Source organism: Nyctereutes procyonoides, unplaced genomic scaffold (assembly GCF_905146905.1).
Source record: "Nyctereutes procyonoides isolate TBG_1078 unplaced genomic scaffold, NYPRO_anot_genome, whole genome shotgun sequence".
Lineage (NCBI taxonomy): Eukaryota > Metazoa > Chordata > Mammalia > Carnivora > Canidae > Nyctereutes > Nyctereutes procyonoides.
The window spans coordinates 9,533,380-9,550,796 of NW_026575128.1; the positions used below are offsets into that span (position 1 = coordinate 9,533,380).

The 17,417-nt window shown below is 45.8% G+C and overlaps 2 protein-coding genes across 9 annotated transcripts in view; one reads left to right on the plus strand and one right to left on the minus strand.

The window, feature by feature from the left end:
- The window catches only part of NRDC (nardilysin convertase), an 88,634-nt gene extending 78,171 nt beyond the window's left edge, over window positions 1-10,463 (plus strand). For both annotated transcript variants that reach the window (XM_055341597.1, XM_055341598.1), the window contains 11 exons: window positions 942-1,069; window positions 2,604-2,766; window positions 4,344-4,375; window positions 4,614-4,752; window positions 6,647-6,694; window positions 6,989-7,041; window positions 7,462-7,545; window positions 8,269-8,359; window positions 8,562-8,678; window positions 9,534-9,623; window positions 9,764-10,463. In XM_055341597.1, the coding sequence (XP_055197572.1) occupies window positions 942-1,069; window positions 2,604-2,766; window positions 4,344-4,375; window positions 4,614-4,752; window positions 6,647-6,694; window positions 6,989-7,041; window positions 7,462-7,545; window positions 8,269-8,359; window positions 8,562-8,678; window positions 9,534-9,623; window positions 9,764-9,958 (1,140 nt within the window). In that variant the 3' untranslated portion in view covers window positions 9,959-10,463. The remainder of the gene's footprint in view (window positions 1-941; window positions 1,070-2,603; window positions 2,767-4,343; window positions 4,376-4,613; window positions 4,753-6,646; window positions 6,695-6,988; window positions 7,042-7,461; window positions 7,546-8,268; window positions 8,360-8,561; window positions 8,679-9,533; window positions 9,624-9,763) is intronic.
- A 199-nt stretch (window positions 10,464-10,662) lies between these two features.
- OSBPL9 (oxysterol binding protein like 9) overlaps window positions 10,663-17,417 on the minus strand; it is a 163,873-nt gene continuing 157,118 nt past the window's right edge. For all 7 annotated transcript variants that reach the window (XM_055341778.1, XM_055341777.1, XM_055341775.1 and 4 more), the window contains 7 exons: window positions 16,694-16,804; window positions 16,360-16,423; window positions 16,100-16,240; window positions 13,655-13,733; window positions 12,848-12,939; window positions 11,601-11,736; window positions 10,663-11,363 (listed from right to left, as the gene is read on the minus strand). In XM_055341778.1, the coding sequence (XP_055197753.1) occupies window positions 11,289-11,363; window positions 11,601-11,736; window positions 12,848-12,939; window positions 13,655-13,733; window positions 16,100-16,240; window positions 16,360-16,423; window positions 16,694-16,804 (698 nt within the window). In that variant the 3' untranslated portion in view covers window positions 10,663-11,288. The remainder of the gene's footprint in view (window positions 11,364-11,600; window positions 11,737-12,847; window positions 12,940-13,654; window positions 13,734-16,099; window positions 16,241-16,359; window positions 16,424-16,693; window positions 16,805-17,417) is intronic.

Genomic DNA, 17,417 nt, shown 5'->3' on the forward strand with positions numbered 1-17,417 from the left:
TAGTTAAATACAATAAATACAAACCTTCATGGGGGGGTTGCCTGGCTGGCTCAGTTGGTAGAGCATGTAGCTCTTGATCTCGGTCAGGATTGTCAGTTTGAGCCCCATGTTGGGTTTAGTGAATTTTAAAATACATGTTCCATTACATAGTATCAAGAAAAACAAAATAGGAATAAAAAATACAAAATATCTAGGAAGTAAAAAAAAAAAAATTTACTTCCTGCTGCCTAGAGAACCTGATGGGAGATGGATCATAACCTGAGCAAAAGGCAGATACTTAACTAAGCCGCCCAGGCACCCCAAGTCTCTGAAGTGTAAAAAATAATGTGATGTGACTGGTCACAAGATCGGTATCAACATCAGTGGGTTTTTTTCCCTGTAGTAACGATAACCATGTAGAAATGGATAGAAAAAACATTGTATTATTATAATATTGAGGAAAACAAAATACCTAGGAATAAAGAAGAGTATAGAATTTATGTAAAGAAAATTAGAAATCTTACTGAAGCATATTATAAAGACTTTAAGGGAGAGACTCATCATGTTTCTGGATAGGACAGCTTGATAGAAAGTTATCATTACCAAAATTAATATAATAAATGTAATGTCCTCCCAGTTAAAAATCACATTTAGGTGCAGTGGAGAGCTGAATAAAAAAAGTATTTATTTGGAAGAAAAAAGTGTTTAAGAATACCCATGAAAATTATTAAAAAGGAAAAAAAGGAATCATTGTTCCAAATTTCACAAATATTGAGGATTTTAGCTCCTGAAGATTCTTCGAATCCCCAGTACTTCTCATTTCTCTTACAAATACCTGTTGCCATGCTGGGCCAGTGGTAAACACCAGTGGGAAACAGGTTTCACCCCCACCCCCCACCTCTGCTCCAAAACCGTGGATTTTGTGCTTCTCCACTTAAAGTGCTTGTTTCTTTTCTCTTTAGCTACTATTTCAGCTCATTATTGATTACTTAGCGGAGTTCAATTCCACACCAGCTGTATTTACAATGATAACTGAACAGTTGAAGAAAACCTACTTTAACATCCTCATCAAGCCTGAGACTCTGGCCAAGTGGGTATACATAGTATCAGCTTGTATTTTGAAGGCCTGAAGGTGGTCAAAGTGGTTTGCCTTTCTAGGGGTTAGGTGTGGGGAATGAGGCTATGGTTTCAGTGCTGTTTTTCAGATGAATTAGAATTGGCTGTGGTTTAAGAAACCATCCATTGGGTGATAGGATTTCTAACCCAGCTTAAGTAGGTGTGAGAAGGACTAAAATAAGCCTGCTTACTATACTTAGAGGCGAACAATAAACAAGGGCATTTTCCCCCAAAGTTTGTAAGTAAATAAGTTAAGTGCTGGCCCTGTGGTAGCTCAAAATTGCTTTACTACTGGTTTTAGTATATTGGGTAACTGAGTTAAACTGCTTAACCCATCACTTATCTGGCAACTGCAACTATCCAGAATTCAGCCAAGTTTCCAAAGGAGAGCAAAAAGGCTTCTGAGAGTGTGATTAAAGCCTCCATTCATAACCCCTTGGGTCGTTCATTAGAGCCTGTTCTTTTGTCCAGGGTTAATGGTAGTCGAGAGGTACCTCTGTGTGAATCAAAAAAAGCACCCCTTTAGGGTGCCATCTGTCAACAGGGAGAGCCTTTGTGGGAGGGAGAAGAGAGTCCTCTCTGAGCAGATAGCCCTTTGTGCACATGGCTTGCAAGCCCCTGCGTGACTCCTTGCTGGGCATCTATAAATGGCAAACAGCACAAACATATGTAGAGGCCCTACTTTTGACACAGTTACAAAGAAGCCCATAAGTGAACAGAATTCAGAAGCAAGGCAGGTGGCATTTAAGAGTCAGACCTGTAATAACTGATAATCTGGTCACAAAAAGTCGTAAAAACTAATAAGCAGATAGAAATTAGAAAGGACAGTCATCTGGAACTATCAATATGATGAAAAATAGCTCTGTATCCAATAACTCCTGAATACTAGCTTATTAAAATATAGTAGACTAATAATTATACTTCTTTATTGGAGATCTGTTATTTGCTAGATATAAAAACTATATATATATTTAACTCTCCCCCAAACCCTATAATAGTAGCCATTATTACTTACCATTTTTCAAATGAAGAAATTGAGTCACAGATGTTAAGTAACTAGCCAAGTACAAATAGTTTAGTGTGAGGAGAGAGGGAAGTTTAGAGTGGGGAGGCGGAGTAGGGGTTGGTCTGATTCTGGCATAGAGCCACTACGTATACTATGTTGTCACTGTAGTCATAGATATCCATAATACTGGCCTCTAGTAATTAACAACATGCTAGTGAGATTTCAAATAAAAATAGTAATGATTCTAAACTGGAGTGTGATTCATCTGGCAACTAATGTGAAATATTTTACTTTGCCACTAAGATAAGTGAGTTGTACCAGTGAGCAAATCGATGTATAACTTTATATGTGTATTTTTAAGTGCTTTTTGGTGATTATCTTAAGTTATGATAGAAATTGTGTCTCTTCAAAAACATGTCATCTGTAGAAATTGAACCAAGTCTTTTTTTTTTCTTAAAATTTATTTCAAAACAATGAAACTTTTTTTCTGCCCTCTGAATAGAGATGTGCGGCTCTTAATCCTGGAATATGCCCGTTGGTCTATGATTGACAAGTACCGGGCTTTGATGGATGGCCTTTCCCTTGAGTCTCTGCTGAGCTTCGTCAAGGAGTTCAAATCCCAGCTCTTTGTTGAAGGCCTGGTACAAGGAAATGTCACCAGCACAGTGAGTGTGAGGTGTTGTGTTGTTATTGGTTAAGTCTGAATGCTCTTGTGGGCTCTGGAATTGCATTAGTTCTGCAAAAAGGGAAGCTCTGTAGTCTTGACAGGTCAGAGTTGTCATAGCACAGCCATCCTGATACTGGGCAAGACTTTCTTCTTGAAGAAGACTGCTGGTAATGGACAGGACTTTGAGTGAAACGGATGTGGTAAATATACGGTATTGGTTATTTGTTGAAGATAGTGTGTGGAAACAACAGTTTAATTTAGAGATTGAAGTGGGAGCTCTGGGGTATGGTGAGGGATGTCTACACATGCACACGGGTAGTCAAAGTCATAGAAACAGAAAGTGGAGTGGTGGTTACCAAGGGTTGGGAAGATAGGAAGGTGGGGTTTTATGGGTATAGAGTTTCTTTTTTGCAAGGTTCTGGAGTTCCATTTTAGAATACATATTGTAAGTATATTTAACGCTACGTAACTGTCAGTAGTTAAGATTCTAAATGTTGTTATATGCTTTTACTATACACACACACACACACACACACACACACACAAAATGAGGCTAAAGATGTTGAAGCCTGAGGTTAGGCAAAGTAAATGAATAAAGAAATAGGTAGAGGATGGCCAAAACTCAGTGACTAATTAGATGTGGAAGTGAGAGGAGGGAGGGTCTAGGATGATGCCTGGATTTCTTGCTTGAACCAGTGGGTTGGTGGAAGAGTAGGAAAATAGTAGATTTGGGGGCATATGAGGAGTTTGTTGTGATACATATTGAATAGGATAGTTCTGTGGACCTTGTAACCAACTGAGGCCTCTTCTGGCCCAGAATGGTTGTTTGGGACTCTCCCTAAATTTGTTTTGCTGTTGACCATCTTCCTTCATGGCTTCCCAGTTTCTCGGGACTGGCCCTTTGATGGGATATATAACTGGCCACTCTGGAGGCTGGCTGCTGTCTCCTCTCTACTTCCACTCTGTCTTTATCCCTCAGCCCCGAAACTAGCCTTCGTTTCTTTCCTTCCCACAAAAAGAAGTTTAAAAGCAGCGATAGCTACCTGCTTTTCTGAGCATGATGAGAGTACTGGGCAGGGGGTCCTTTTGGTCTAGAGGACGTAGTACCATGAGTTACTCCAGTAGAAACCACTGTAGAGATGAGCAGACCCCTCCCTACACCCCCCATTTTATAGGTAAGAAAACAGAAGCCTGGAGAGGGGAGAGGCTGTACTCACTTAGTGTTCTGTGTTATTCTGTTGCTCTGTGCTGGGTCTATATTTGTAGACCGAGGTTTTGAAAACATAGTCACAAGTGTCATAGAGGACGCGGCCTAGTGGGCTAAACTGGGCAGTCAAGTTTGACCATGTCACAGTGTGCAGGTAAACAGTGTCAGTGGGAGAACGGAGTAGCAGCTGGTTGATTGAGAGCCGCTTAATATTCAACAATCATAATCAGTGTGGTTGGCAGACTAGATCTGCTTTCATACTGCTATCCAGGGTTTCTCGAAGAATTATAATATTGATATTAGTTGGTTCTGAGTGCAATTAGGGTCAAGAGAGCCTGCTATAGTTATTTTTTTCTTTTGCCTCCTAGGAATCCGTGGATTTCCTGAAATATGTTGTTGAGTGAGTATTGCTTTGAGTTTTCTCTGTAGGACCTTCCTATTAGCATGAAGGCTTTGAGCCACAGCTCAGTTACCACTAAATCCACAATGAACGGTGCTCCCTGTGTTCGGTCTTCTGGCTATGTAAACAGAGTCCCTCAGAAGGGACTGTGGATGGCCGGACGCCCTCTTCACAGTCGTCTTCGGGTGAGGGGAAGAGGGGAAAGGCGCTGCTCAGTGACCCACTCATTCTTTTGCAGCAAGCTGAACTTCATGCCCCTGGAGCAGGAGATGCCTGTGCAGTTCCAGGTGGTAGAGCTGCCCGGTGGCCACCACCTGTGCAAAGTGAGAGCTCTGAACAAGGGTGATGCCAACTCAGAGGTCACGGTGTACTACCAGGTCAGTTAGCTCCTTTATACACAGCCATCCTCGTGCCTAAGACTGGTAGGGCACTAAGCTTGGTGGAAGGTCGAGTACCCGGGAGTAGTGACCCTATGACTTTCAAGGCCCTTCTGCGGTTACCTCTGTGGTTTTATCCGTAGGGTCATTTGTCCTCTTGAAGCAATTGCACTTAAAAATTGCTCCTGTTAGCGAAATGGATCCTTTCTCAATCCCAGTGCTTCGTCGAATCATTCAACTACTAGTCCAGAGGGACAGAGACTGAAGAGTAGTTGGAAGTTCCTATGTGCCCTCCTGATAGAACCCCAAGTGGCAGGACGACATTTGTTAAAAAGACAGTTTTGAAAAAGAGACAAAAGTAAACATAACCAAGCCATCAATATATAGCAAAACAGAGTGACTACCAGAATCGTAATAAAAAGTTTCAAAGCATCTGAGATAAAGGATTTATCACCTGTTTTGATGAATCTGAGGTCCAGAGTCCTTTACTTGCCTGAGGTGTGTGGGGCTTAAACCTGTTCCTTCTGTCCTCAGATCCTGTGTTCTTTCCACACCATTCTAGAAAGGTGGGATGGGGCTTAAAATAAGAGCTTTGCAACAGTCTCACTTGGCCCATAACTTGTGGTTAGTCCCACTTACTTCTAGAACAGCTAGGACCCGTGCCTGTCCAGACTGATCTCAGACTTCTTAAACTCTGTGGTTCCTAGGTGTCCTGCAGTAGGAAGTCACTTCTCCATCAGGCCCTGTGACGATCTCCCTGGTCTGGGCTTTGGGAAGGGGTATATGGCCTTACTCTCTGTTGCCTTGTCCTTTTATTGTGTTTCTGGCCCTGAACTTATGGCTTTCCATAGAGACCCAGCTTGTGTGTGGAGCCCTTCACCCTCTGGCTGTAGTTACTTTGTTTTTATACAGATTCTCAGCTTATTTGAAGCTGAAATGACTACCAGCCTCCCCCCCCCCCCCGCAAAAAAATTCATAAATGATATGGCCTGGCCCTGTCCACATTTTCAGTGTTTCTGCTGTTCAAAATCCATAGTACTTTTCCCGTTTAGGTGAGATTTCATATCGTAAGACCATGTCTGTTGAGGTGCTTTCTATCAGTTACCTCTTAGCACTGGCTTCTAAAACAAACTGCTTTCCTTAGGAAACCACTTCCCTCTTCCCAGAGAGCATCTTGAACAGGAAATCTCCTTGCCTGACTAAACAGGACTTGCATGGCCCATAGGCTTTCAGCCCCTTCCTCTAGTGAAGTGGGAAGGAAAAGAAATGGGTCTGTTAGAGGAGCCTGACAGTGGGGTGTACTAGCAGCAACATCCTTGCTTGTTGGCTTCCTGCCCCCTTTTATTCTAACCATGTTATTTTGCTACTCTCCAGGAGAGCTGGGATGTGGTCTCTCAAGTGTGGTATCTGCCTTTTAGGTATTTCTCTTATCAGCTGTTTTGGGTCCCTGTATATGACCTTAGAAGCTTCTGTTCATACCCTTTCTGTCTGAGGAATAGGTCCAGATATCCTTCATTGATCCCAAATATTTCCTGCTTTTCTCCTTAGGACCTTGAACTGCAATAGTTGACTTTAGGTTTGTTCCTTTGGGTTCTTTGGGCAGGAGCTGGCAGGTTGGGTATTACTGGACTCACCTCATGTTGGCCTGCAAGGGCCAAGAATGCAGATAATCGGGCATGATTTCTGTCCTCACAGGCCTACTAGTCTAGTGGGAAGGCACATGTATAAACAAAATTGTTGAGAATATGGCAGCAGAGGGTGTGATCACTTCTCTTGGGGCAAGGGAAGAATGGGATGGATACCTGAGTAAAGTGGTTGCCAAGAATAGCTGGATTCTTCAAAAGTCCCATAAGCCATTGGATTGTCAGTTTGTCTGATCAACCTCTCCTTTCAGTCAGGTACCAGGAGTCTGAAAGAATACACTCTCATGGAGCTGCTCGTGGTAAGTTGTAATAAAGGAGAGTTGAGGTGTTCAGAAGCCCTTGACCCACTCGGAGGACGGGCCTTTCTGCCCGGGAGCTAGGGACTCGGGAGGGGTCAGAGGCCTGTTTGTTGGTGAGATGGTTATTTTCGTATTCTCCTCTGATATGAGCATGGACAGGGGGCTTGGGTGATTTAGGAAGAAGGGAGTAGGGAGGCTGGACTTCGGGGTGACGTGGAACACTTGGGAGTTAGAAGTGGACCGCCTTTCTCTGCTGGGAGGAGTTGGGCTGATGGGTAGTATGTTGAATTACAGATGCACATGGAAGAGCCTTGTTTTGACTTCCTTCGAACCAAGCAGACCCTTGGGTAAGTCTGCTGGCGAGAGCACCGAGCTCACATGAAGGTCTGGGGCTTACTTTGCAGGCTGAGGTTTACCAGATACCCTGAGTGAGCAGCCTCTCGGAGCTCACTGGTCCTTCCATGCTTTAGAGTCATACTGACTGGTCAGAACTTCTAGAATTTGCATCTTGAACCATCTATGATCAGGTTTTGTTTGGTCAAGTTTCAAAGATTGACAAGGAAAAAAGTTAGTGTGTAGTCCTCAGTTCAGGAGGGGGGTGGACACCCTAACCGGAGAATGAAGTAGATGCATACACATTTGCGGATTTTCTTTCAGGAGTCAGGTCCAGTCAGGATGTATAGAAACCCTTCCCACTCCTCCCTAGCTTCTGAGGGCGGGGCTCTGGGAACTGCCTGAGTTCACAGAATTCTTCATTCTGGCTGTAGGTACCATGTTTACCCTACATGTAGGAACACATCTGGGATCCTAGGATTCTCTGTCACTGTGGGGACTCAGGCAACTAAATACAAGTGAGTAGATGGGCCCAGCTATTATTATTCTTGGCCTGGAGAGGGGGTTATTGGCAGTCCTTTAAACCTCAGGAACTGGGATCCCTGGGTGGCTCAGCGGTTTAGCGCCTGCCTTTGGCCCAGGGCGCAATCCTGGAGTCCCGGGGTCGAGTCCCACATCGGGCTCCCGGCATGGAGCCTGTTTCTCCCTCCTCCTGTGTCTCTGCCTCTCTCTCTCTCTCTCTCTATCATAAATAAATAAATAAATAAATCTTTAAAAATAAATAAACCTCAGAAACTCTGATCTAGTAGGGTTTGCTTCACTTAGTCACAGCTGTGGAGGGTGGGGACAGAGGGTGGGTCGTAGGTGGCCCGATGCGGGACGGATCAGTGGTGGATCAGTGATGGTTCCAGGGGCTGCAGGGCTTGTGTTTCCTCTCTCCAGGTGAGCCCAAGCACAAGCAAAGCACAGGTGCCTGACTCAGCACCTAGGCTAGAACCAGGCAGGGGACAAGCCTCGCTGGGTCGCGCGGTGGGGCGGTCGGGCTTGGCTGGTCACCGCTTCAGTGCTGAGGGGCTGGGTCCTTTGCTGTTCTGTTCTCTCACTCAGCTTAGAGGAAGAGGGCTGAGGCCGGGGAAGAAAATACCCCAGTCTCTTTCCTAGAATCGTGCGCAGCCCTTTTTCTCCTTTGCGTTCTGCTTGAGGCCAGGTTTCTGCTGACTTGTCATTGAACGTGTTTTCAGTTCTGAAGTTGTTGATAAGAAGATAGAGGAGTTTCTTTCCAGCTTTGAGGAGAAGATAGAGAACCTCACTGAGGATGCCTTCAACACCCAGGTGCGTGTGCTGGTCTGGTCTTTTGTTCCTTTGGCTGGCTCTTGAGTTTTGTAGCCCCACCTGACTGGACCATGTCTCCTAGCTTTGTCCCTCCCCGTCGTCACGCTGGCAGGTCTGTCCCAAACCAGACTGAACAAGACCAAGTGTTCTGGGACGATTGGGGTGATGCTGTACCTGAGGGTCTCTCTTTTTGATGGAACAGGTCACAGCTCTCATCAAGCTGAAGGAATGTGAGGATACCCACCTTGGGGAGGAGGTGGACAGGAACTGGAACGAAGTGGTGACACAGCAGTATCTCTTTGACCGCCTTGCCCATGAGGTAGTAGGAAGTTTTGAGAATCAGAGTCCTGACCGGGACTCCTGATTTTCTAAGAGTCACACTGCCAAGCAAATCAATATTGTGTGGAAGAGAAACCCGGGGTGCTCACCTAGGTTTGCTTATTGCAGACCATCTAGGTTTGCTTAATCAAATCTTGAATTTCCAGATGGATTGTCTAGCACCGTAGGCAGCCAAGCGATGCCCAGTTTTGTATTGGTATTTTTTGTGTAATATACTTGTTATATATTTATATTGAGGCTCACTACCAGATTTGTGGAGGAAAAAACAGGTTCTGCTCTTCTGGTCTTTATGGAATTTCTCTCCAGGTTTATTGATTCTGGGTGTAGGTCTTTGACAACTTCTAGCCCAAAGTAATAAAACCCACAAAAAGAGCTTTGGGACCTGCAGTGTAGGGCGCTCTGACAGTGTAACCCTCCGTGTGGTGTAGAAAAGGACACTGAAGCAGAAAGGCCATTTAACAAGAGGTTTCAGCGCAGCTCGTAAGCGCTCCAGTTTTCCTTGTGGGACAACCAAGTTCTCTTCCTGTGTTTCCACCGCCCCTGCCCCCGTATCCTCTCAAGGCGGAGTGTACAGTTAGCACGCCCCCCAGAGGCGGCACTGACGCAATGGTGGATTTCGCCTGTGTGCTCCGCTGTACGAGGGCTAACCACTATTGCTGTGAGACACGAGGGTGTCACAGTCTCGTTTTCATCCTTCTCTAGAAGGTATAAAGGATATGCTCAGGTGCTGAGCAGAACCAAACCCAGGGGGTGTGGGAGTTTAATAAGACCTTTCCAGAAAATACATCACTTGTCTTTTATAGCTGTCTTTCCTATCTTCCCTCCCCCCTGTAAGATTGAAGCACTGAAGTCATTCTCAAAATCTGACCTCGTCTGCTGGTTCAAGGCTCACAGAGGACCAGGAAGTAAAATGCTCAGCGTTCACGTGAGTATGGTTGCCACGTTGGCTCCAAGCCTTTAGGTTAGCCCTGCAACCTTCCCCGAGCTTGGGCTGGTACTAGACATTCTGACCGGTTTTTGCCCGCATCTGGTGGGCCTAGTTCTCAAGTCTTTGGCTTCTTTCAGGTTGTTGGATTTGGGAAGTATGAGCCAGAAGAGGATGGCTCCCCTTCGGGTGAGGAGTCCCACTCTTGTGAAGTGATGCAGCTAACCTACCTGCCGACTTCCCCCTTGCTGGTGGGCTCCACCATCCCCATTACCGACATCAGGGCTTTCACATCAACACTTAGCCTGCTCCCCTACCACAAAATAGTCAAATAAACTGCAGTCTCGTTGGCCTGAAGCATTGTGTATTTAAAAATGTGTTGGTATCTTATGAAGTTACACTACTACTAGTGCCACTGAATTTTTGCACTGCCGTCATAGAACTTGATTTACACTCCTACCGCCCACGTTGTGAACCAGAAACCACGGGTTACCCTAGGAGCTGGCAGAGAGCAGCAGCTGTGCCAAGTGCGACCAGAAAGCTTGCTGGAGCACATAGAGAAGCCCTGGCCTGTCCTAATTCTCAGCTGGAGGACCCCGTTCTGTAGGGGAACTCTGAGAGGCCCTGTGTAACCCAGGTCTTAGTGCCTAAGTGCTAGGTGCTAATACGTGGTGGTGGTGTTTTTTTTTTTTTTTTTTAAATGTATTTTTAAATAAAGACAGTTCTGTAATGCCCTTCTTCAGAACGAGCCATTTGCTACTGTAGCATTCTTTTTTGTTTGTGGGGTGGGAATCTAAAACCCTCTTCCTAAACTAAGGCAATAAAATATTTTTGGATAAATGTTGGGAGCCCTATGTGTGCTGTATGAGAGTTCAAGGGACTCTGGAGAATAGCCTGGTGGGAGCTAAACACCGAGCACAGAGTACATGGGAGGGCTGAGAAGAAGGATGGACCCTCCACTGCTTCAGGAGAGTCCTTGTGTAAAGCTACTTAGCTCTTGGATTCAAGGCTGTCAAATAATAAAAGAAACACATTTAAAAAAATTTGAAAAAATTACTTTATGAAGCCTTAAGAAGCACTGAGTATAGTTAAATATAGTTAGTCCAGAGTTAGATACAATTTAATAGTCCAATTCCAAAACAAAAGTTGTTACAGGTGAGGCCATTTCCTAACACTTGATTTTAATACATTGCACTAAGTTTCTAAAACTCAGAGGAACCAATATTTACAGTAGATGGAGTATTTGTGAAAAACCTGCCATCTGGTATATATGTATATATATGTATATGTGTGTGTGTGTAGAACCCAAGCGGATATGAGCTAAGAAACAGATGTATATCTTAACAGCCATACTAGGTGTGCAAGGTTTAAGACTGGGATTTATAAATGCTCTTCAGAGCATGGGGTTTGGGGAAAAAAGCAGACCTCTTGTTTTCAAAACCTGAAGTTTTTCTCAGGACTGAATTCAAAATTGTAACTGCCACAGAAAAGGAAAAGAGGGAAGCTTTTCTCGTTTTAATTGTTCATCTGCATCAGAAAGTCCAGTATCCCTGAGATAGGAACCACTGCAATAAGAAGGGAGTGAACAGATTCTCCCAAAGGAAGATTGTTGCTTAATTATGCCTATTGCCCTGGTCATCAGGTGTAAATGTTGCATTTCCCAGCCTAATGCTTTGCAGCACCAAGACGTTTCAGTAATGGTTCATCGTAAACCCAACATTCTCCATCTTCATGAAATAACTGTAAAAGAAAGGGGGAGAACTCCGTTACTCATTTGCTTTGTACGTCTTATAGTTTTTTAAATCATCTTAGGTCTTCTCCCCTCCTCACACTAAAACGAGTTTCCGGCAGGGACCAGGGCTCATCGTGGCAATCAGCAGGCTTATTTACAAGGGGTACGTACAGTACTTCTGCAGTCAGTGACAAGGACGAGGAAGTACAGCTCAGGGCCGGGGCAGGCTCCCCAAACAAGCTTACCCTAGTCTCCCACTGAATTTCCTTCTCTTTCCTTTCCCGGGCTTCTGCTCTTTGTCTTTCTTCAAGTCTATGCTTGGCTTCGGTTGCTGCATCAATGTCTCTGATTTTTAAGTTGAAAGTGACATCCTTCCAAAGGCTAAAGAAAAGAAGTCAAAGTGCTAAGTAAAGTACTAAATGGAGAGGAGTTAGCAAACCTGAGAATGACCGTGCAGCACCCGCTGAGTACAGCATCGTCAAAGTGTAAGCCAACTGGGTTTAAGTGCAGTTCAGGGACGAACTCGAAGTGGTACCAAGGTGCTGGCGTAAGCAGAGAAATGGGCTCAGAGGATTCCACCGCTAGTGTCGAAGGAAGAGAAGGATGGGCAGAAAGCTAGATATGCGGTACAGAGGAGAGTAAAACCGACCCTGAGGTCTGTCTGGGGCTCCACCAAGGCTAGCAAGGCAGCCCTGGGGTTAGCGGCTCACCTCTCCCGGGCTTGGGTTTCCTTTGTTAAAAACCAAAAGGGTAAAATCAGGGGAGAAAAGTTCCATTTCAGAAAAAACTCCCTTGAACAATGAAATCTTGGAGACACAGTCTGAACAGAGTAAGAGTCAAGAGGTGAACTGTAGAGACTGGGCTAAGCGATGTGGCTACTTCCCAAGGCCCGGAAGCTGGTAACTGGGGAAGTGTGGCGTCGCCTCGCAAGGGCAGGAACCGGGGCCAGGAAGCGGGCACGCGTAGCCCCGCGGAGAAGGCTGAGCACCATGGGGCAGTCCAGCTACGCAGGCTGTTAACGGGTCCGACACAGCAGTGCGGTACTGGTGTGCGAGAGCCCGTTCCTTCACTTAGAAACGCCCTAATACGCTAAACCAAGAGCTTCGGGGGTGATGCTCATGCCACCAAGAGACCCGGATTCTACCGTGCAAATGGGAGAGGAAGAAATTCTGTTGGTGTCTAATTTTCCAATGGTTTCAAACTATTTGATGATAGTAAGAGGTGTTTTGAAAGCCTGACACTGTGGCTAGTGTTTTCAAAGTCCCTTCAGAGATCCGTGCGGAAACACTCCGGGTACGACCTGAGGACTGGGCCCACAGGCTGCTGACAGGCCAGCACACAGCGGGTGCTTACTCTCCCCAGCGTCAGACACGTACGGGTTCGTCTCCGGGGCACTCACGCCAACTCAGGCGGTTCCCAGTTTAGGGCAGCAGGCGACGAGGCTGGCTTAGGCCCTAGGCCCCGCCTGCCACACCCCCGGAAGCACGCTTACCAGCGGGATTCATACTCGTTCTGATCTTCCAACTTCCTCACTTTCTTCTTAATTATAGGCAACTTCTTGGTATCTATAAAAACTGCATTTTCCTAGGAAACAAGATGAAGGTAGATGTTGTATTGTCCCACCTGTTCTGGGACGAAGAGTCCTCTTTCCAGAAGCCTGTAACAGACCTACTAACCAAATCCCACCCCAACTGGCAGGCGGGCCACGGCTTCCCACGCCCCTCAGCCCAGACGGAGCGGTTGTGCTATGTGCTCAGTGCTAATCTCTTAGAAAACTCGGGCCCATACACAACTGATTCTAAAATGTTAAACACTGAAGCACTTTTCAGGCTGAGTGTCTCCAAGTCCAGAATCCAGTTCATTGCTCCTGTCAACCCCAGGCCACCTTCCTTCTACTTTAGTACTACTGGCGACTTCCTGGAGGTCAAGGACTAGCTTACTCGCTTCTGTCCCCGTGGTGCCAGGCGGGAAAGACCTTTCTCATAAAAAGTCAAGCTGTGTATACAAACACAAATTAGTTTAGCACTTAATTTTATAAACAGCATCCAGCGTAATGATCTAGCCATCATTTACTGGGTGTTTACTATATATGTCAAGGTTTTTTTGTTTTTTTTTTTTTTTTTTTTTTTTAACATACACTGAGTGTTTTGAGAGGGGAAAAGAAATCTCACTGTACTGCTGGGGAGGAAAAAGGATTTCCCTGAAGAGATGACACTAGATCTGGCCTTTTTCCATTTCTGGATGAAGGAAGGCTACACTTCAACGTCGCCTCAAGTAAGAGTGAAATACAGGTTCTTACCCCTGTTGCATATTTTGCATACATTACACCATTCCATTCCCCTTCAACCGAGCAAAAAGACTTCTTGTCATTTGGAGAACTAGATAGAAAAGGAAACATTTCTGTTAGTCCTAAGTTGAAAGCTCCCCAAGAATCTGGTCAGTGCGCCCCTCCCCACCCCCCAGGGCAGGACACAGAGGAGTGGCTGTGAAGTCTCCGATAAAAGCAGCCCCGTAGAACTGGATTTCCGAGCCAACTGTAAGAATGAGGCCCCTAAACAAGACGCTACTGAACTCCAGGTCCCACGAGCAGTGGGTACAGATGAGCAAGAGAGCCCTGCGCTGGGGGTACTGGGGCCACAAATGCGGAGACCGTGCCTGCCCTCAGGCTGTTCACAACCTCGTGGGGAGACCGCCTCAGACTGTGGGTGCTAAGTGCCATGGGGTGTGTGTGTGAGCAATAGAGAGCAAGGGCGAAAGGGCTGAAATGAAGGTCACAGGAGGTCTCACTTAAGGATGTAACACAGGACGGCAGGCTTTCCATCCCGAGGAAGGGTCCGGAGGTCCCACGGTCAAATTGACCTCTTTCCAAGGAAGGATCCTTTCCTCAAAAAACCCAACAGTCCTCTACCAGGACAGGACTGGGATGCGTGGCAGGTGTGGAATTTGGGAAGTGAAACATCACAACAAAGGACAGGTTAGGAAGGGTTTGGCAGGAACACAGAAGTGGCTCTAAAAGGCTCAGAAAGGCAAATGCCCAGGGGAGAAGGGTGCAAGCTGCCATCCCTGGACTGAAACGAGTTTCTTCTGATTTGGGGGCTTTGGAAGGGGGGACAAAGGGGAAGAACAACGGTAGAATCCCACATTTAGAAAGCCTTTGTGCAGCGCTTCTCAGGGTGGTGGGGACCTGGGGGCTCCCCAAGACACTCTTAGGTCAAAACTATTTTCATAATATTAAGATGTGAACTTGCCCTTTGCACCCTCATTTCCCCACAAGTATACAGTGTTTCCCAGGGGCCAGGACACCAGCAAACTTCCAGTAAGGGTATCAGAGATTTACAAAATTCAAAAAATGAACAATGCCCCCCTCCTCTCACAAATGTTTTAAAGGAGAGTTTTGGAAAAGGTTTTTCATAAAAAATGCTATTGCTGTCCTTTGTAAATGTATTTATAAATATTTTAAAGATTTGTTTGAGAGAGAGGACACTCCTGTGCACAAGCCAGGGCAGAGGGAGAAGACAACTCAAGCAGACTCTGTCCTGAGCTCAGAGCCTGACGTGGGGCTCAATCCCACGACGCTGAGATCATGACAGGAGCCCAAACCAAGAGCCGGATGCTTAACTCACTGAGCCACCCAGGCACCCCTATTTATAAATATTTTAAAATCATTTCTAATATGAGAAATATCAATGGATATTATTTAACATAAGACAAAAGCTCTTCAGGGTTCTTAATTTTTAAGTGTAAGGGAGTTGGGAGACCGACTCTGAGAGCCACACAGCTCCGCGATTCACCCTGTGCTCCAGCCCCTTCTCCGGAGTCCACCACGCGCTCTCTCTGCTCCCCGTTTTGAGGGCAGTCTTCCTACTACTCTATCACTACGACGGAGGGAAATGCTGCGGAGCCAGCGGTTCCCGTGGGTGCCGGCGACCTCCACGGACCCTGAGAAGCAGGCCCGCCTGCCTACCCTGGACCTGCTGGTCTCCAGCACCTGCCTGTTTGGGGGTGCACGTGCATTCCAGTGGTGGCTTGGCTGCTCTCTGAGCTCTGCCCGTTTTCTCTGACTGAAGTTTAGTAAACTTCATCATGTGTTCATGGTCCTTCCTGTTCAAGATAATTTTTGGATGCTAATTATGTCATCCCAGTTATTTCCCTGGAAAACTGGTTAGCCACAGTCATTTATCTTCCATCTGCAACACTGGTCCCAGTAAGGCCTCGCAGGGAAGACAAAGTTCTGCAGATTCTCCTCTTCCGGCCAGATTCTGAATCCACCCAACTGACTTGTGACCCAGACAGTACAGCTGTCTTCATTTGACCCTAGCCGGAACCAAGCTGAGATGTGATGGTTACTCTTTTTCCCCAGCAAAGGCCAGAAAAAGAGACTGTGAAGATGCGGGACACACTGCACTGGGAATCACGGTGTCCACTGCACACACTAGCCCCGTGGTCCAATCGGCAGGAGGGAGTCCGGAATCTAGGATCTGCGTAACTTTGCAATCTGGGAAGACTCCTCTTGGGTTCCTTGTAAGGAAATCCCATCAATGAATGACCTCTGATTGTACTGAACCCAGATTTGAGGCCTCTTTCTGATACGAGGTTTTAGGAACAGACATAAATATAGGTTGTGAAAGAAGTTTACAAAGGCAAGACCATTAAAATAGTCAATTCCTAATAAAAGTTATAGTTCAAGACAAAAAGTATTTCAGGGAAGCAGAAGAGCACCAAAGCAGAAAAACAAAATACCTACAAAATCTCAGCAGTAATTCTGTGCTTCTTGCCCCCATAGAAAGGTTTAGTGTGGAAGACAATATTTGCACTATAGCCAGTTTTGGAACAACTGATATTGCATTCTCCGCCCAGCTCCACCCAGGGCACTGTGAGGATGGACCTGCAAAATCAAAAGCACAGGTAAGGCTGACAGTTCAGAGGGTGAGAGTAAAAGTACAGCTTTGGAACAGCAGGGTCTGCTGCCGGCTAAGGGGAGGAAATGGAGTCAGCTCTACTTGCCTTCCATACCCGTTGGGGAACGTGAGAATATAATGTTCGTCATAATCTAGACATGAGACACAGCCTGTGGGGAGAAGGATAGAGAGTGTGAGGAGTGGTGTCAAGTGGCCGTAAGGCTTTATTGTCTGGTTGATGGACACTCCATTCAATTTAGGAAAAAACAATCTTGCACCCTCCACGCCTGCTCTCCTCCCCAAAACACATCCTTTTTATGCAAACAATGACATCCAGTCTGGCCTTCTTGGTGCCATTTCCCCTCACTAGGCTAGGGGCCAGCACATATTAGAATAAAATTCTATTAATACTCTGGTACACCCCATGCGCAGAGACTTACCCTGCCCTATGTTGTGCACCCCAATCGACATGCCAAGGAATTTTGATTTGGTCCAGATATGCGCATTGAATTGTATCTTCTTGTTAAAGCACTCAGCATAAAAGGCTGAAACTGAACAAAAATTGTTTTTAATACACTACATAGCTACAGTCACCTCTCCCACTCCATCTGGAGAAAAAACAGGCTTCAGGGGGAAAATCCTTATGTCCCTCAAAGAAGAGCATCAAAAGAGGCCAGGGGGTACCTAACTGCCTTTTATACCCTGTTTATCCCAATGCAAGCACCATTTAGGGCCATATGGGCAGGAACCTCCCTGAACCATGAGGCTGTAGCAATCCTGGAGACTTAGAAATCTTCTGGTCAGCACGCATGTCCTTGCTGCCCTAGCCCCAATCTGGGCCCACCCAGTATTTCCAGTCTTAACACCGTTGAGCAACGCAGACATTAGGGGTATACGCTTTGCCCACTATGTCAGGAACATACACGTCTAATTTATATAAACTCTCAAAATGGCTGAGGTCTCTAGAGCACAGCTCGTTATGTGTAAGATGACCATAGAAGGATAACAAGTTCGTTTCCCACATCTCTGCTTTTTACATGCAGTTAATCAGTGAAGAGAACCTTCGGTACCTACACAAGGAACAGATAGGAGGAGCCAATCTTCATAAGGCTAGAAAAATACAGACAGCCACAAAACCAACTAAAGTGACCTCAATCGTGAAGC